The 19,084-nt window shown below is 39.8% G+C and overlaps 1 protein-coding gene across 12 annotated transcripts in view; it reads left to right on the top strand.

The window, feature by feature from the left end:
* Nucleotides 1–19,084, top strand: part of APBB2 (amyloid beta precursor protein binding family B member 2) — a 209,411-nt gene that overhangs the window by 125,255 nt on the left and 65,072 nt on the right. For 5 of the 12 annotated variants that reach the window (XM_074866044.1, XM_074866051.1, XM_074866046.1 and 2 more), the window contains 4 exons: nucleotides 12,547–12,755; nucleotides 17,802–17,864; nucleotides 18,290–18,375; nucleotides 18,488–18,548. In XM_074866044.1, the coding sequence (XP_074722145.1) occupies nucleotides 12,547–12,755; nucleotides 17,802–17,864; nucleotides 18,290–18,375; nucleotides 18,488–18,548 (419 nt within the window). The remainder of the gene's footprint in view (nucleotides 1–12,546; nucleotides 12,756–17,801; nucleotides 17,865–18,289; nucleotides 18,376–18,487; nucleotides 18,549–19,084) is intronic. The other 7 variants (XM_074866050.1, XM_074866054.1, XM_074866053.1 and 4 more) reach the window with 3 other exon arrangements.

The raw sequence follows: 19,084 nt of genomic DNA, 5'->3' as shown, positions 1-19,084 counted from the left end.
TGCAGCAATTCCCATGTGGAGAGTTGAGGCTGTTGAGGTGACCATATTGCTGTATGCCACACATTGGTGCAGCATCTCCTCATGCTCTGCAGGCATCTTGCATCTTGAAGTCAGAAAGACATCTGTGTGTAACTGCTTTTTGTGTCAGTATTTATAGACTGAATCTTTCTGTTCTGTGTGATTATTCCAGGTTATATTTGTTCATTGCCTGACATGAAGTCGCTAATGGTCTCTTCTGTGGATGGTTTGACACTTAACATATCGATTTGGTTTGATGGGACAGGAGAATCAGGCTCTTTATTTTAGTAGAGAAATACATAAATTCAGAGCTGTTACCAAAGTGATTTTCCCTGTTTTTCTGCTGTTGGTGAGACAGATAAATTTTGTGGGGGTGAGGAAGGCTGGACTCAGCGCATGTGCGCATTGCTTGTCTTGGGTGTGCTGTGCAGCATGTCTACTGGTGCAACAGTGCATGTGCAGGCTTTGCTGTGTGAGTCCAGCAGTCCCTTGACTGCAATGGACGTTTAATTTTTCTTATTTGGACCAGACAAAAACCCCCTTCTAAAACAATACAAAGTAGTTAAATAGGGTATGAACCCAAACACAGGATCATACGCTGCAATCCTACTCTCTGTGGGGAAAGGCATGGGAAGAAGAGATACTGTGCCAAAAAAAAACCCCAGAAAAGCAGATGCAGATTGCTGCTGGACTGCTTCAGCCCTGAAAGCTAACTCGCAAGACCATTTTTAGTGATTTGCTAATGAGCAGGAAGATACTGCTCTGGATGAATTATTTGTTGCTCAGAGCCCTCCATGGTGAGGAGGTCCTTTGGGGCACAATCCCACAATGTGCAGTCACGGTGGATTTAGACCAAGTTAGAGGTACACACTGCTGTGTGTTGCATTGTTATTATTTTTAAGTAAAAGCTTTTGCCATCTAGTGGAAAGAATAGAGAATTAGCATTTCAAATAAGCAAGAAACCCACTAATACTGATTATATGCAAAGTGTATTTATAAGCAGAAGTAACTCACTCGCTAGAACAGTAGCAAATTATTCTGACTTCTGTGGAAATTAGTTGGTAGAAATCTTCCGAGGTAATGGTGCGTTTTGATCTCATAGTATTTGAGGCTGTTATCTCATTTAAGCACAAAGTTGGTGAAAACAGCATTCATTTGTACCCTGTTCTTGCTGATTTGGGACTTCTTTTCATTCCACCCTGGAGTGTACCTGCCTGTTCCTCCCTGAATCTTGGGCTTGGCTACTGTGCTTTGAATGCCTCTGTGGTAGCTCACTCCCCCCACCAGCTGGATGGGGAAGAGAATTGGAAGGGCAAGAGTGAGAAAAACTCATGAATCAAGATACAGACAGCTTAATAAGTTAAGAAAAAAACCCAAAACCAAGTGATGCAAACACAATCACTGACAACCTCCCACCAGCAGATGCCCAGCCAATCTGTGGCTGGTGGCAGAGTGAGAAACAGAGGTCTTGGTCCTGAGCAAGCACTGCTCAGCAATAGCTAAACCACTGGTGTGTTTTAGACACTTATTTTGGTCACAGATGTAAAGCACAGCACCTTACAGACCACTATGAAGAAAATTTAACTACATCCCAACCAGACCCAGTACAGCCCCTTAACTGCCCAACTCACCTAATGTTCATCAGCCCCCTAATCAAGAGATGGGAGTCCTTGTCACACAGTAAAGTTTGTGCAAGAGCTGCAGGATGTGCCTCCACTACAGCACTTTCAGGTAGTGATTCCTCAGCCTTTGCGCCAGCTGAGGTGGTCCTTCCTCTATGTCTACCATTTTATGTTGTCACCACTGCTCCACCTGGCTAAGCAGCCACCCTCCTCCAGGTGAGATGGATCTTCCCAGAGCCTGGCTTCTTTGTGGTCCACAGCTTCTGCCACACAGCCCCCCTTGAGACAACAGTTCAGGTCACCTCCAAGTCTTCCTTCGCTGGACTCTTCTTGTTTTGTGGCTGGGTGGTTTTGGTTGGTGAACAGGCTAGTCTTGTTCTTAACTATTTTTGGCCCATTTTCCAGGAAGGAGCACATGGACCTTTGCTTGTGGTCTTTCTGTGGTACCTTTCCCTACTGCTGCCACTATTAGTATCAACTCCTGTAAATGCAAGGTGCGATGCTGGTTTCTCATGTCTACAGCTCTGGACCTCAGGCTGTATGGCCCCTGAGCAGACACCTCACAGAGCCCCAGAATTCTCCCACATAAGCTGGACAGGTAGTACCATCCTCAGTACTCGTTCAGGGCTGTCATCAACAGTTTTTCTGAACTTCTCTCCTGAAGTCACTTGCCCTTGGTTTTCTTTGATTATTGTCCTAGTACTTCGGTCCTTATGTCTACAGCTTAGGGTTTGGTGATTGAAAGGGAGGAGAAGCCAGGACATCAAAACAAGTGGGTTAGCGGTGTGGGTTTTTTCCTGAATGCTGACAAATCTGCTTTCCTTTCTCTTCCTTAAGATTTGTCATCTCTGCTTGAATGCTTTGTATGCCTGTAGTAACTCATGATTTATACAGCAGGACAAAGATCACATCACATGAAAAAGATAGTACAGGCAGTTCATCCCAAGCTTCCTTAGGATTTTTAAGAATTCAGTCTTTTCTGATTATGGCTTACGTCACAGTTGATCAAAATGACAATTCATTTTGGCACAGATTGTGTCTGGTTATGTGTATGCCTGTAAATCCAAGATTTCAGCACGTTTTTCTGGAACCTGTTTGAGAATCTGCCTCTCCCCAAACACATGCGGCTGGTTCAGTGATTTGGCAAGGAGGACAACAGGGTTGTCATGACAACCAGTTGCATGCTGTGAGAAGAGACGATGCCAAATGACCAGCTTCTGGCTGTTTATCACTCCTCATTGAGTAATGTTCCCCAAATTAGACAGGCTTGTCTGATTTATAATTACTTGTCCTAGTGGCTTGCATTTTTGCTGCATTTATTTCTGAGATTGCATTCATGCTTCTTGCAGTGATGCTTAGGTGATACTACCTGCTGACCATTATTGTTGTGAATTATGAGAGTAGGTGGTACCAGTGATTATGCTATAGTGTGTGCAAAGTGAGGAGAAAATTTGTCTTTGGCATCTTTGTTTTTGTTAAACTCGAGCAATTTAAACTTGCACATTAAGCCCACTGTGGAAATAAACGGGATAAACATTTTCAAGGCCTGTGTTATTTCTACTGTGCTATTTAATGGAGAGTGCTCCTTTAATTTTGTTTGCCTTCACTCATTAATACATGTCTTCCCCTCCCTTCCAATGCCTGCCTTGATCTCAATGAGCATATGGGGTGGGGGAGGAATATGCTCCCTTTAGGAGCAAATCCTGGATCTGCTGAAGTTATTGACATCTTCTCAAGAAGATTAAGTTTCTGTGGCTTTCTTTTCCCTTTGGTTTTTCTTTTATTCAGGCCCAGAAGGCAGAAGGAAGATATTTTTATTTCAAGATTTTGGAAGTTCAGAGGAGGAAAAAACACTTTCCCCCATCCCTTTCCTTTTTAATAAAACCTTTTTATCCTCCTGTCTTCCAAGTTCCTTTCTTGTGCTTCTCCTTGTGTGCCCAGAAGGACAGCATCTGTAACATGCACATGATACTGTGATCTAGCTCTTTCATTATGCTTCATCCCAGCAGTGAAGAAGGCCATCAGATCTGAAGCTAGTGGTTTCCCATTGCTGCCTGAACGCTAGGACAAGATATTGTTGGGTCCTGTCACCATCCCATTCATTGCAATTTTTGACATAGGAAACTTTGGTGCAGATCTCTTATTTACAAACAAGGTGCATTTCAGTTTGAACTCCTTCATTGACATTGTGCATCTACTGCTGGAATGTGACCAATGGAAGGGCCAGAGAGTCAGAAGTGAATTTAGAGATTTATTATTGGCCAGATTATTTTTCTAGATTTGGAAAACTCTGAAAGTGTTCCTGTTTGGATCATTGTGCTTCCAGCCTGGATGCTGAATGCTCCTTTCAGTTAACTTTTCACTGTGAAAATACACTTTTGAGACGGTGGTAGATAATCAGTGTCTAGATCAAATCCTGTGTTTGGATGGTATCCCTTTTCTTCAGAGGATCCTTTACAGAATAAAAATTGTTACGAAACAGTCCTAAGATTTGCGATAACTAATCTAGGAGTACAAAAAACATGAGATCTCTCATCTTTATCTCTCTACAGTATGGGTATTTTATTTCTTAACCTATTTAGATAATGCAGATCAAGTGCTTGCAAGTGTTGTTGAGCCTTGCAGACAAGTGGTCTCACTTGGTCGTTCTGCTACCACTCAGTGAAAGGAGCCCACCTTAGATGGAAAGACTGACTGAAAATCAGGCACTTCCACTAATTCCAGCGGAGCTGCATTTGCATCAGCTGGAGGCTGTGCATTTACATGTGCTGCTGCTTCCAAGTAGGCTAAATGAGGCCCATATGTGGAAATGAACCCCTTAAAAAGCAAAACACATACGTCCCTTTAATGACACAGTGATACCTCTCAGATTGCACTGAACGTATTTTCTGTTTTACTATGAATCTACCTTGCTGCTCTCCCAATTTTCCGAAAAAGTGCTTTTAACCTGTTAAATAGCACAGTTAAAATTGTCCTGTGACATAGGTGCTATTACTCTGCACCCTGGGTTCAGAATTTCCAGCACTCTGATGGCTCTGTACAGCACTTCTTACGGTCTCTGTTTTGAAGTCATGTATGCTGCCAACCTTGAGGCCTTTGGGGCTCTGGTTCTTCTTATTCAAGAGTACTCTTCTTGGCCATAATTTAGTGCCCAGCCATGCTGGTTGGTGGGATTTGTTTTCACCTGAAGAAGAGCTGTGCATCCAAAATACATGTCTGTTTTTCCAAGTACATCTCCCAGTTCAATACAAAATGTATTGCATTACACCTGTTGCTTTGCTTAAGAGTATTTTGTTCGGGAAGTAGGTTTGCTTGGCCTTTAGTGAACCAGGTTTGAGGTTCTCTGGTTCCCTCGTGCGCAAGGACTTAAGCCGAGAGGCACTCACTCTTTGGTCTCCATCCCCAGCACCTTACTTGTCATCACCACCAAGTTCTCTTTGAAGTGGACATAACACCTGGTTGCTCCTTTTATCCATTTTTGTTAGTTTACCTAAATGAAAGCAGAAAGTTTGTTTATAAAAGCCTATTTTAAATTATATTTTTTGCTCCCATACAGTTTCATTGCTGGTACATTTTTCCTTGAGGTGTCAATTATCAGCTTTTCTTTCTATCACATAATGTGATCTTTTTCTTCCAGTCCTAAGTAATGTATAAATACACTAGTCATCTTACCTTCAAAAAGGGAAGGAGCTAAATTATGTTCCTTCCAGGGGTGCTGAGGTTTGTTATTGAAATGTTGTGGTATATTTCTAGTCTTTATCAAGAAGAGATCCTGATTAATTTAGCACAAGCACAAGGTCATACAACCAGGTTTTAGTACTAGACTGGTAATAAACCAAATTATGACAATGGTGGATGGAGTATTTGGTTTGTTTTATGCTGATAAATACACATTTTGCTACAAACAATGAAGAAACCAGTTTCCTAGATAAGAGAATTTAGGAAATCAAGCGTCTGGTCAATACTCTTCCATCTCACCTTTGTTATAACACCAAATCAGCTCTGATTGAACATTTTACTTCAGTGTAGTTCTTTCTAAAAAAAGATGAGTAATTGTCTCAAAACTTTAATATGACTTGCTGCTAGATTAAAATATATTGTGCTGTACCTTTGCATTCCTGCTTTATGGAAAGGGCCTTCAGAGCGCCTACCATTCTCTATCCATCTGTATTTGCTTCTCAATGACTGCCTTCAGTCTTCAGTGAAAGGGATGTCTAGTTGTGCCTGCAGAAGAAAGCCTGAACTAGCTAAAAGCTGCTTCAGCTTCATGGCATTTAGTCTCTCTGATTATGAAATATCCACAAATTACATCAGCAGAGAATGGTGCTGACAAAGTCGGGAGTGGCAGCTGGAAAGCTGCGCTGTATTTAGATGAAGAGTATACTATTTGCATGTGTTGTGATGCCACTGATACAAATTGTGCTTGGTGAGTGTTAACCTTGCCTTGCATGGGATGCCTGTTGGGGGAACAGTTTGTGGCATTGCAAAATGATGGAAAAATAAGTGGTCTCCATTTACTGTACAAGTTTGTCTGCTCCAAAAGATCCTGCTGTAGTTTTAATTTCTATTTAATTGAAGAAGGGCTAAAGAGTAATTCATAATGGCAGCGATTTGGTTACTATCCTTTTCCCTGAAACAGCAATAAAAGTGGTAAAAACTCTTTTGCCAAAGGACATGGTTACCAATTACATGTGCTCTTCAGAGAATTATTTATATTGTTTATTACCATCTCTTTTCAATATTGTAACCGTTTCCTAGATCAGCCTCAGATAGTAAAATAATTTTAACTTGAAATAAAAATGTAATTACTAAAATTTCCAATTATTATGGCAAACTTAATATCTGAACCATAGCGAGAGCATGGAATTTATCACTGCTCTATATCAGATGACTGGCAGAGGCTGACATTTGGAGAAGTGAGTTACGAACAGCAATATGGGCTTTATTATTATTATATGGGCTTTATCCTGTTTTCTTTGGAATACAAAATGTATTCACCAAGCTCTCCCAGCCAGAATTAGCAGTTAAATACGGTGTGTTTATGTTTTTGTGGAGGTACATCTCTGTTGCTAGGTGTTTCAAAAAAGTGAATTAATAGTTTCATTTTGTGTAACAAACTTCATTTTTCTAGTATTTTTGATGTTTTAACTGCTCTCCTCAGTTATAATGATACTGGGATGAAGCGTCTATTTGTATTGTTCTATTACAGGCTCCATGTTTCAGCCATTGAGACAAAAATCAGACACAAGCATTTATTCCTGAGTGAAACTTGACCAGACAATTTCAGAAAGTGGGAATCTCTTCAGACTATTTTACTCCTTTGTACATTTATTAAAAGTTGAAACAACTATTTATACCTTTTTTAGAAATATTTTTTTTTTCTTTTGTACTTTTCTAAGGCCTTACTGGCTTTTTATTTTAATTTTTAAAGAGAGATGGCTAACATAAATTCCCTGTTTGGTTTTAAAAGGGAATGGTAAAGCATTGCAGGTACTGCCCCCCCCCCCCCCCCTTGGGCTCTCACTTCTGATTATTTCTTTTTTTTCATCATTTTCCCATTCTTTTAAAAATGTTCCTATCATAGCTGTGTTGCTGAGTCTCTGAAGAGATGAAGTGGAGGCTGCATGGGGTGCAGCAAGGGGGTTCCTCTCTCAGAGTTCTGCAGAGACCAGTGCCAAAGGTTTTTGGGGAGCAGCCCTGTGCCCCAATGTGTTGGACCTCATGAGAAGGGACTATGGCACCAACTCTACGCAAGCTTTAGGTAGAGAGGAAAGATCTGGTTTCCTGAGGGACTTATGAGGTCCTGGTGTAGGAAGGTGGCGAGGGCAAGAAAGCCCAATGAAGTCCACTCTGTGTTTTTTATTTTTCCTCAGATGAAGTTAGCTTCTTGTCTTAAATCACATCTTTCATGTTTTCATGTAATCTTCTATTTTAGTCCTCAGAATCCTCTACCATGTCTTTTTTACTGTCATGTTTTTTCACCAGAATTGGCCCATGTTTCTTCCATAATAACATCCCCATGTATAGCCAGTTTGGGGATCTTTTCCCCGTATGGACAAGGCTTTAATCATCTGTCTTTAGTGAAACAAAACTCCAAAGAAAAAATATCAGTCCTCTACCTGAAAGGAAGTTGTAGCGAGGTGGGTGTTGGTCTCTTCTCCCAAGTAACAGGCGGACAAGAGGAAGCGGCCACCAGTTGCACAAGGGGAGGTTTAGATTGGATATTAGGAAAAATTTCTTCACCAAAAGTGTTGTCAAGCATTGGAACAGGCTCCCCAGGGAAGTGGTTGAGTCATCATGTCTGGAGATATTTAAAAGATGTGTAGATGTGGCACTTAGGGACATGGTTTAGTGGTGGACTTGGCAGTACCAGGTTAATGGTTGTACTCTATGATCTTAAAGGTCTTTCCCAACGTAAACAATTCTGTGATTCTTTACCACCTGTCCTTTCACATGAATCTGCCTGCAGAAGACCAGCTGTGAACTTCTAACTATGTTGACCTTTAAGCTGGGCAGCGCTGTGTTTCAGAAGTCGGGTGGTGACAGCTCACACTTATCGTAGGCACATTTCCAGGTAGCAGCTTACTGATGAGGACTTGCCAGCACATCCATGCCAGTGTGGGCAGATACGGGATGAGTGCCAGCCTGCCTCGCTAGTGATGGCTCTCATGCACCCTGTGTTCAGACAGGGATAGAAAGTGAAGGATCAGCTGCAAGATGACTGCCCAGTCTCCTGTGATGAAGGCTGACTTTGGACTTCATCTCCAGAGTGTATGTAGGCAGTAGAGCCACCCTGTTCAGTAAGGTCTTTCTCCAGAAAAAGAAACGGCTTTCAAAGGTCTTCAGTGCTGTGTGAATCTGCATGACCTGGGTAAAGATATACCTCATTCCTGTGCAGAGTTTTGAGTTGTTTACATCTTAAAATAGTCTTTCCACTGATAAGAATTTGACTCTTTCTTGCTGTAGAAAGACAATTTATACAGATAATATGAATCCAAGTTTCTTAAAGAATCCCAGTGTCTGCTTTCTCATACAGCTTAGCTACAGTGGCTCTTTTATTCTAGTTCAGTGTTGGTTTTCTTACTCCTTTTGCTTTGTGCATTTTATGTAAGAAATGTCTTACAGTATAGCCTTTCAGGTAATCCAACCCCAATACAAAAAGATACATCAGTTTTGTGAATCATGCTCTAAATTTCTGTAGCAAGCCATGCTTTCTGTATTATCAGAGCAATGATACTTTCAAACCCAGAAACTTTATGAGCAATCATCTGATCCTGGTTCATTGACCTTTCATCAACAAATCAGTAAAGAAGAGCATGGAAAGGCCAGGAGATGCCAGGTACAACTTCACCTCCTGGGGATGACTGGGAGGGAATCAGAGAAAAGTTCCTGATCACCATGAATCATCTGCCACTGAGGAAGAATGGCAGAGTTAGTCATCCACAGACCAGAAGGAGCCATTTCCATGTAACATCTTTACCTCTAAAACCTTGCAGACATAAAGAGTTCTCGGTTTCAGATGAAGAAGTCTGATGTGTTCAATTCTATTTCTTCTTGGGTTTGTTTCATGCAAGTTGTTTGATGCCGTGTCAACAGAATTGAATCGATGTACAGATACCTGCTTCGTTTCTCCCACATCTTGTGGCTGTCACTTTCTCTTTGGATTAAAAAGGCCTGAATGTAACAGGATATATGTCAGTCTGGTGCCTTCATTTTGTTCTGGGCACCAAACACTGCCCTCATAAGGGACCGTTTTTACACTGGCCCATGCAACAAAAATTAGATGCTTTGACTCAGTGTCATGCTATTGAACAGGAACATGCTATTGAACAGGAAATTTATTTTACTACCTGTAATTCCATATTCAAATAAAGAAAAGCCATCGGTGTCCTGTAGTAGGTCTGTGATGTCATAAGCACATTCATCTGTCCTGTCAGATTGTGTAAGTTGACTCTTATCTTTCTTGTGCTGGCATCTCTTGCAATGGTTCCTTATCTTTCACTGGCACACCAAGTGCTTTCATCTGTTAGAACAGTCAGTGAACTAGGGAGGTTTTCCCGTTCATGCCAACAGGAAATCACAGCCTGTGAAAAGGTTATCCCTGCCAGGCTCTCCAGTACTGAGGTGCGTTTGCAAGTGGGCTGGAGGACACACACATTTCATTTTCTACAGGTAGGTTTGCACAACTAGCACGAAGAATGGCGTTTCAGTATGAACACATGCAATCTGGTGCTATCCTATTCAGCCATGCTTATCAGATAGTCTGAGGTCAGTACCTCTGCACAAGGAGTACCTGGGCACCAGCAACATGCATCTTGTGCACAGACATAAATCATAGTCGTTTTGTGTGGAAAATGCACATCTTTGAATGTCCTGAGCTGTATTAATTTTATTAACACAGCTGTATTATAGAAGCTGTATTAATAAGTTTTCAAAGTAAGTATTACTCAGCTAGGTGATATTTTCTTATCCCAGAGTGCTCCCAGCTGTTTTACATGATTTCCTCTCGTGTATTCTTTCACATACAAGATAATTTCTTTTCTTCTAACTAAATGTTGCAGAAATGTTCTTGTTTTAAGTCTCTGGGTTAACAGTTTTCTTTTTGCTGTGAGTTTTGTCTGCTTTTACTTCAAAGTAATTTCTGTTTAGGTCTTTCTTGTACTGCATGTCATTACAACAGTAAATAACAGTATGTTGGTTCCTCTGCATCTCTGGTTCCTCTTCATCTTTGGTTGATTGTGTTGAAAGGAGTAATGCAGCCATAGCATAACACTTTGCTAACTGTATATTTGAATATGTGTGTACACATGTGTATGTTGAAGTATGGTTGTTTAATACTGTAAACTGTATGAACCTGAACTGATCTGAAGCTTTGCCTCTCTGCATAATAAAGGCTTATTATTTTCCTATTCTGGCATGCACTGAAAGGCCCAATATGTAAGTTTTATGAACACTGTCATTATCGTGATATTTTGAGTTCTGTGAACCAGTTATTTAAACTTACCTGTGTGTATCTGGACTTGCAGATGTTGCCACACATACTTCAGTGTGATGTTTAGGTATTTGATCTTTGCATATCACTTTTTGCATGATGCAGTCAAATTATTGGAAGTGTTTTGCTTCTATTTTCCTTTTATATGGTTGAGAAGAGTGCAACTGAGTTGTTCAGCTGGAAAACAAAAATGGGCAGGGTCAAAGATGAATGGGCTTTAAAACATGTAAGACCTTGGAGTCAGGAACTACGTACTTGAGTGCAATAGAGGCTACAGCGGGGGACATTTAGATGGGGGTGTTTAGAATATTTGGGAATTTCTGGAACTGATTATATGAATGTTGCTGATTTCAGATATTGGGCCAATATTAAGGCTCTTCATTGAATTTAAGTGTGATGATATGGTCTAGTTTTTCTTCATGGAATTTGCTCAGATTAGACCTCAAGTGGTAAATCAGTAATTTAAGAACGCTAAGTGGCTCAGGGGAAGAAATAGTCTGGTTTGTGCCATGGAGTGTAATAGTTATTTCAAATTATCATGCCATTTGTGTGTGTGTATGTGCATAAATGTGGGTAGCAGAAGTGAGAGAGATTCAGAAATAAGTAACCGTGATAAAACACCTAGTAAGAAAGAAGCTTCTTACTTAGAAAGTTCTAATTCAAGAAGCTTCTAATTCAAAAAAGAGATTAAGAACAGCAATGTAACAACATGTTATTCATCTGTCGTCCGCTCAAGGTGTTTTGAGGACTGTCTTTGAAGGTTGGAAACATGTTGCATCATGCTAGATAAGCTACGGCTCATTGGTATGGTGCTTCCTTTATTCTTGAGTTTTTTTCTTGCTAGCTCAGTTCACTGTGCTGGTGTCAGCCTTCATCATGTCTGCTCAAGTGCTGGTGGAAACATCAGTCCGGGAGGTTACGTGTTTCTCCCTGCACCTTGATGGTCCTTGGAGTAGACCATATCAGCTGGTTAACAGCACATACCATAATGACACCACCAAAGCAATTTAGCTGGGAAGTTTAGAAGAGCACTGACTCCCTCCCCTGCTTCTGGAAAGCATATATCCAGCAGAAGGTAACTGCCCCTGCTAGGGTGCAGCTGGTTTGCACACAGGTGATACCCCTGCCTTTCTAAAAATCACTGCATGCTCTCCACCAGTGACATCACTTATGTGCATCTATAATCCCACGTAAATCTGCGAATGTCTCTAATTACAATACGAATTGCTGTCGCGTTCTTAAGTTAGTAGGAGGTTTTTCAATAGAGCCAGTATTTCATCTCTCTGTTGGCACTGTGGATGAGTTTTGAATTTTTTTCCTACCCCATTATAAACCCAACTGAAAACATTATGTTTGTTTGTGACAGTTGGGGTGTGTGTAAACTGATCGCTCAGTTCTGTTCTCATCATTTTGAATAAGCTGCCTTTTAGATGTTGTAAATAAACTCAATGCAGTTTAATTGGGATGTGGGGCGTTCAGTTTTGATAAGCTGATTTTGATTAGCAGAAATACAGGCTCTGCTACCATGCATTGATAAGGGAGGGTACTATGATAAAGAGGATAGAGTACACCACAACTCCAAATATTTCCTTATATGCTATGATTCAATGTACTTGAAGCTAAACCTTGTTACGAGAGCTAGTTTATCGATGGTATTAGATGGCTGCCATATTAGAACAGCTCTTTGGTAAGTAGTTTATTTTTTCCCTCTCTTTATAGGCCAAGTCAAACCAGGCTTTGTCACCTTACTTCGAGCCTCAGTAATTCCATATGTTTTTCTGGTGTTCGTTTACACAGAAACTGTACAACAGCAGTACCAGCTGTGCATCACTTGCATCAGGTGCAGACCCATGGAAGAACTGTTCATGTCTTAGTAACATTGATTCATTTTCTCCCCCCTGCCCCTGTTCCCAGCAGATATATGGAGTGACCATTCATTTCAGACAGACCCAGACTTACCCCCTGGCTGGAAGAAAATCAACGACATTGCTGGGATCTACTACTGGCACATACCAACAGGAACAACTCAATGGCAGCGTCCTGTGACCATCTCAACAGATCTCCAGGGCTCACGAAAAGGATCGCTTGGTTCCATTACTCCGTCTCCTACTCCAGAAACTGAGGTAACATACTGTGTCTTCTTGTGGGCTGCATACTGTAAAGAAAATTGAAATAACTTTTTAAACTTGCAGGTTCAACTGTTAGCTAAACTGAGCTTTAGAATATGGGCCTGATAATATCCCAAAGTGTAGCTATTTGTTGGTAAGACATCGTAAGTATCTATTTTCTGTGTGCATTTTCTAATGGCTGTGCCTCATGAAACATCTTAAACTTTGGATGTGTAGGAGAAAATCAGACATATCTCAGATAAATTAAACAGCCAGTGCCTGATGAATGTGAAACTTGTTGCAGTTCTGTAGCTTGCTCGGAAGCATTGCTGCATTATATGGATACAGGATACATAAAATTTTTGCACATTATAGCAGTCTTTTGGCTGGACTCTTTGTTTGATCTTTCTTTTTGGTTCACTTGGTAGGAGTATCACGCAAAAGACATATGAGTCTTCATTTGAGACACTAGTTCCTTTACAGGGTAGTTTCTTTTGAATAAACATGAAGTATTCTCAAGTGTAAGTCTCTTACATTGTGCCAGTACAAAATATCTGCACAAGCAGATCACTGTGTTGCAGTCAGTCTTTAACTAGAAACAGAAAGAAATGCACTCTCTGTTCCACACGTGCTGAAAAAGCAGTATGTGATACCACCTTTTAAAATAATCCTTTCAGGCACAATCCAGAGGGTTGGTTTGTGTCATATAAGTAGAAAAATAAATTATCAAAAAGAAGAGTATGCTTCAAAAAATGAAATAATTTGGTTTAATGTGCTGGGAAGACTTATATGGAATGAAATACTAATATAAAATCAAATTGTTTTGAAATGAATTCTTTTTCATACTAACTTTTCAGAAGAAGGTCCACAGTTTTATGAAATCAAGAGAAGCCTTTGTACTAGCTTTGAGTTTTGGATCAGGCAATCCTTAGGTTTTATTTATTTTTATTTTTTTAAACGTACTTAGTTATGACATTTCTTCTGTTCTTGATTTTGTTGATATATGCACCAAAATAACTTAAATGAAGGTTCAGAGGAGTTAAGGACATTCAAGTATGTATTGCCATCTCGACCCTAAAACTTTTATCCTGTATAGGCTTAAACATGTACATTCTTGTTCATTATTTTAGAAAGATTGCTCCCACATGTTCATAAATGCTACTCACAAGGTTTGCAAACTTGACCACAACCTTTCAGTTATGGTTTACTTCAGTGAAGCTCCCGTGGAATGTACTGTGCACCAAGCATGCTGGAAACTATTTCTGAGAGGGTTCGTGGAGAAAGAACAGCAATAGTTATCATTCAGGTAGAAAGCAAGAAAAAAAAATCCAGAAATGCTGAATGTAAAGTGCTGTACATGCTTCCAGTAAAAATTCCTGTAATGTACGTGTGAGGGATATAACTTCATTATTAAGTATTTTTCTTACTCTAAAATATGGAGAACAGGGCTTTGATTAGTAAGTTATAGATGTTTTTCATAAAACCCGAGAAATCAGTATGGTTGGAAAATTGCAGAGGGCAAATGCGTATATCCATTTCAACTGGTTTTCTGCGTCTGTTTAAAATGTCTTTACAATGAAAATTTCAGACATGCTGGAAATGTAGCAGATGTACTTTTAACCTTTCACAATTTTGTTTGCTTTAAATGAAGAATAGTTTGTGATTATAAATCATGATCACTAATTCTCAGCAGCATCTTGGAGAATACAAAATCTATGAACTATAACAACATAGATTTTAATATGGTGTAGGTGTATTAAATAAGACATTTCAGGGGTCATTCTAAAATGCCATGTATATGAGTATGTAGTAGGCTCATCTAGGTTTTGATACGGCAGTTGTAATTCAGCAAGGAATTTGGTCCAGCAACGATTTATGCATATACAGTTCTGTGGCAGCATTAAGACCGTATACTGTAGTGTAAAAGATGATACAGAAAATAAGCAAGTTTCCAAAATTTGTATTAGTATGATATTATATGGTTATTTTAATTGTAGATACAGATGAAGGCATTTGTCTCTTGAAGGTTTCTGTATTCACTGATAAGCATCTTACATATCATTATTGAAACAATACTGATTTTTTGACTCAGTGGTTATTAAGATAGCATTGCAATACAATATCAGCAGAGTTACAGTAATGGAGTTCAAAGTGAGAATGTGAATTGGGCTTGGGACTTTGTGCACTGCCAAATACTGAAACTGCTACAAAGAAGGGGAGTAGCTGGAGTTGCAATGAGAACTGTTAGGAAAAGTTTTGTGTTTCTTTATTAGGAGGGAACTGGAGGAAGAATCCTTCAGGATTCTGCTGGTTCTGAGCAGAACCCCAGTACAGAGCAGTAAGAGGGAAATAAGCCATGGTGTGGGGTTAAGAGATAGCGGTAGGTAATGAAATAATTTGTAATCTAGGTTTAACAGTGTCAGCTACCGTGAATCTTTGGTTTTTCATCTCTCCGCGATCAATACTTGCCAGCACCTAATCACCTCACTTGCGGGTGATACTGGTTTCAGTCCCTGTTCACTGCACTGCAGCCTACCCCAAGTGCTCCCCTGTCCATCCCCATGAAGGGTTAACCTGAGTGTCTGTGATACCGTCAGTATGACACTTAACAAAAGATGTGGAATTTGATCTAGAATAGGGGCTCCCAAATGCTTTTATCCCAGCACTACCATTGGCAGCAGCAGCTGTGGTGGACAGCTTCCAGCTTCAAGTTGGACCATGTGTGAGCTGTGTACTGCTGGTTCCCTCATTGCTGATTGGAAGCCTGTGCTCCGAGATAATCTGGTTTGGGAGGGCTGGTTTAGCTTGTTCCCACATTCTGGAATTTGTATTGCTTTCTTCTGAAAAGATTGGGGGATATATAGGTTTTAGGGAGATGAAAGAATATAATCTAGGATTGAAGACTGGCATGGGTAGCATTTCATATCTGTCCCAATAGGCTTCTGTGAGTCCATAAAAAATACTTTTATCACATTTGTCTGTGAAGCATCATGTGCTAGTCTTGAGATGAGTTTATTTGGGCTCTTTCAGCTTCTGAGTTTGTCAAATAAACATTTAGAAACACTTTCTTTTTTCAAGAGTAATGCCTTTTTACCCTTTGTCCTGTTTCCTCCTTTTTTTTTAAAAAAAAAATTATTTTGTGTCCCCGTCTCTTAAATAATGTGCTATAGAGAAGCTTTGCTTCATTTGGTAGAATGTGGCTCACAGCTGAGGGCAGTCAACAAAGAACAGATCAAGTCAGCCATTTTTATGTTGTAGCTTACTCTGGATATTTAGCATAAAGAAAAGCAGTTACTTACTATTGTTGAAGAGAGAATCGGAAAAAAATGGGTAGGGAGGAATGATGCTGTAATGCATACAAATGGCAAAAAGGGTTTTAAAAAGGAAAAAATGCGAAAATGTCTTACTTTTGCACAGGCTGCAAGGCAGTTTTTCTTTTGCAAAATAATCAGTAAATTTCAATCCAAAGCAATTATGGGTTAAGCATTATGCGAAAATCCTGCAGATTTAACAAAAATGCTAATAAATGCTAAATATGAATAACCTAGAACATTCCTTCCCTTCTTCCCCCTCAAAAGCATGAAAATGTAATTTGGTTTTGCACAGCTGATTACATTTGACTTAGTTTTAGATGTCTCTTTTCTCCTGTATGTTGCCAAATGACTTCCTTTGTGAAGCCTCATCTTTTGTAACATTCTCGTCCAAATTTTAGAGATTTTGCTGCCTCTTTCCCATTTCTTGTGCAGAGAAAAAGCCGTAGGGTTTAATTTATAGTAAGAGGTTCTCTGAGATCATGGCAGAATTTGATAAATGGTAGTTGTGTCTTCTTATAGCCTGACTCATCCCAGGCCTGGATCACCTCTAGAAGCTCTTCTGTAGGTAACATAACCACAAGCAGCTACTAATTAAAGAGGAGGGGCTTAGTAAGAAAAGAATTAACAACTCATTTAATTTGAAGGCATGTTAGGGAAGAGTTACTCTTGGGAGTTGTCTCACAAATAATTCCTCCAGTGGGGGTGTACTGAGAACACTTTTGAGGTGAGAGGTCCACCTTGCGAATAAATGCATTGGGCCATATTAATAGGTACCACTTCATCTTGGGGCTGAGCTGGACAGCCTGGGGCCAGTAATTACAGGAATACTTGATTCAGTGAAGCTACAAAGAGGAGGTGGCTCTGGATCTCAGCAACCAAATCTCCTGTCTCATCTGGCTCTTGTTCAGGACTCTGGGATTTCTGTACTTGTGGGGAAGAGGAGAGAGGCAGCTCCAACATCAGCTGCTCCTCACAGGCTTTACAGAGGTCGATGAATCTCAGGTTGCTGTAGTGCTAAATGCACTGCTACTTGCTTCATTGTACCAGTGAACGCCTCTGAAAATTTTGGGAAACTTGAATGGAAAATGAGAGAGTGGGTGGTTTGTTTGTTTTGGGGTTTTTTTTGTTTGTTTTGTTCATTTTTTTAAAAAAGCTGCTAGACTTTACAAAACTACTTTTTCAGCAAGAAATCTCTCTGCACTCCTTACTAATCCTCCTTCCCTTCGCTGTCCTTTTCTTGTGCTTTCTTTCTAGAAATACTTGATTTTTGCCTTGTATGTATCTTATCCTTGTATATATCTTTGTGTTTCAGTATTTCTAGTTCCAGTAGTGTTAGGGTCTTTTAACAAAAGTGCCAATCAAATGGAAATCCGAATGTTTCCCCTTTATTGCTGTTTATCAAAGGCTGTAGCAGCTGTGGCCAACATTCATATTCAGATTCATTTTGCTTGCTTTTAAGATCATAGTTAAAGAGTAATTTCATTGTCTGTTCCTAATTTGTATTAACTTTCCTTGTTTCAATCATTTGTTTTGGTAAGTAACTGTTAGAGGCATGTCTTCTCTCCCCTTTCCTCCAAATGCCATGGTATAGTGGAGTAATTAGTTGAAGTTTGAGGTGATCTGTTCCCTAACCCATCCTGTAAATATCAATGCTAACAACAGTGTCTTGTGTTTTTTTTCTTTTTTCTTTTTTTTTTTTTTTTTTTTATCAATGTGCTTCTTCCTGTGTGAATAATTATGTGTCTAGAAACAGCCATGGAGTGATTTTGCTGTACTGAATGGGGGAAAGATTAATAGTGACATTTGGAAGGCAAGTATATTGTCAGATTTTAGAACCTTTAATACTATTACCCTTGTTTTTTGCATGGCAGTGGCTGTTTTTTTCCCCTTTTATTTTTCCATGAATGTCATTCATAACCTAGGCCAAAGTGAATGGGGGTACTCTAGGGATGTCTAGCTCACAAACATGCTGCCTTTTCTGATCTTTCCACTTGGAATGGATTCAGTCTAAACTAGCAGGGCAACTGCCATGATGTAATGAATAAGATGCCTGCACTGAATGAAATCCAGCTTGAGAATATATGCATGCCTCTTTTCAACTTCAGCCAGAAATACTATCGCTTCTTTGCAGGGAGGATTTAATTTCCCTTTGAAATAAGAAATAACATAATGGTGTACTTAATACTATATTAATAGCACTTAATACTATACTAATAGCACTGCCTTTATCTCTAGGATCTACATGCAGCCACTGTGAACCCAGACCCAAGTCTGAAAGAGTTTGAAGGAGCAACGTTACGTTATGCCTCTTTGAAGCTCAGGTACAATGACTTCAGAAGCCTCAATGGAATAACCAGCTCCATTTTGTGCTATGCTGTTATTTTTATATGATTTAAGATTGATTTTTGTCTTTTCTTTTTTTTTCTGTAACAGAAATGGTCCACAATCTGATGATGATGATTCTTGTAGCATCAACAGTGATCCAGAAGCCAAGGTCTGTAAGAAGCTCCACAGTGAGATAACAATCAAAAATTTGCCATTGTAAACATAACTTGAAGGTGCAGAATGTCTCCTAAGTTTTGAAATTAACTGTACTCTTCCTCCTGGCACAATGTAGATTGACCATGCAAGACTAATTCCATCAAAGGAATTTGCACGTTTAAAGCTTCATTCAATTTGGTCAGGAAAATGTGACTTATTTTAAAATCATGTAAGCCAAGAAATTGCATGTTAGGTCTCAAGATTCTGCTGTCGAACTGTAATAACTGACCCCTTGCACAACTAAATGAGTTTTCTATCCTGGGTGAGAGAGGGCTCTGTTGTTTGTCATGGCTGGATAGCTTCCTGGGGCATTGAGTGACAGAATTTGCTCTTTATTCTCGAGTTTGTCCCTTTTTTAAGTACTCTTCCTTGTTTATGTGGCTGCTTGAACCCTCAGCTAGTAACAAGGAAGTTACTTCTTAGAACAAGGAACTTTGTATTTTAGAACAGAGGATGCAACCTAGTTTGAGGATAAAATTCACAGAGAAA

This window comes from Strix uralensis, chromosome 4 (genome assembly GCF_047716275.1).
Source record: "Strix uralensis isolate ZFMK-TIS-50842 chromosome 4, bStrUra1, whole genome shotgun sequence".
NCBI classification, from domain to species: Eukaryota; Metazoa; Chordata; class Aves; order Strigiformes; family Strigidae; genus Strix; species Strix uralensis.
This window is presented reverse-complemented; position numbering and strand designations above follow the sequence as displayed.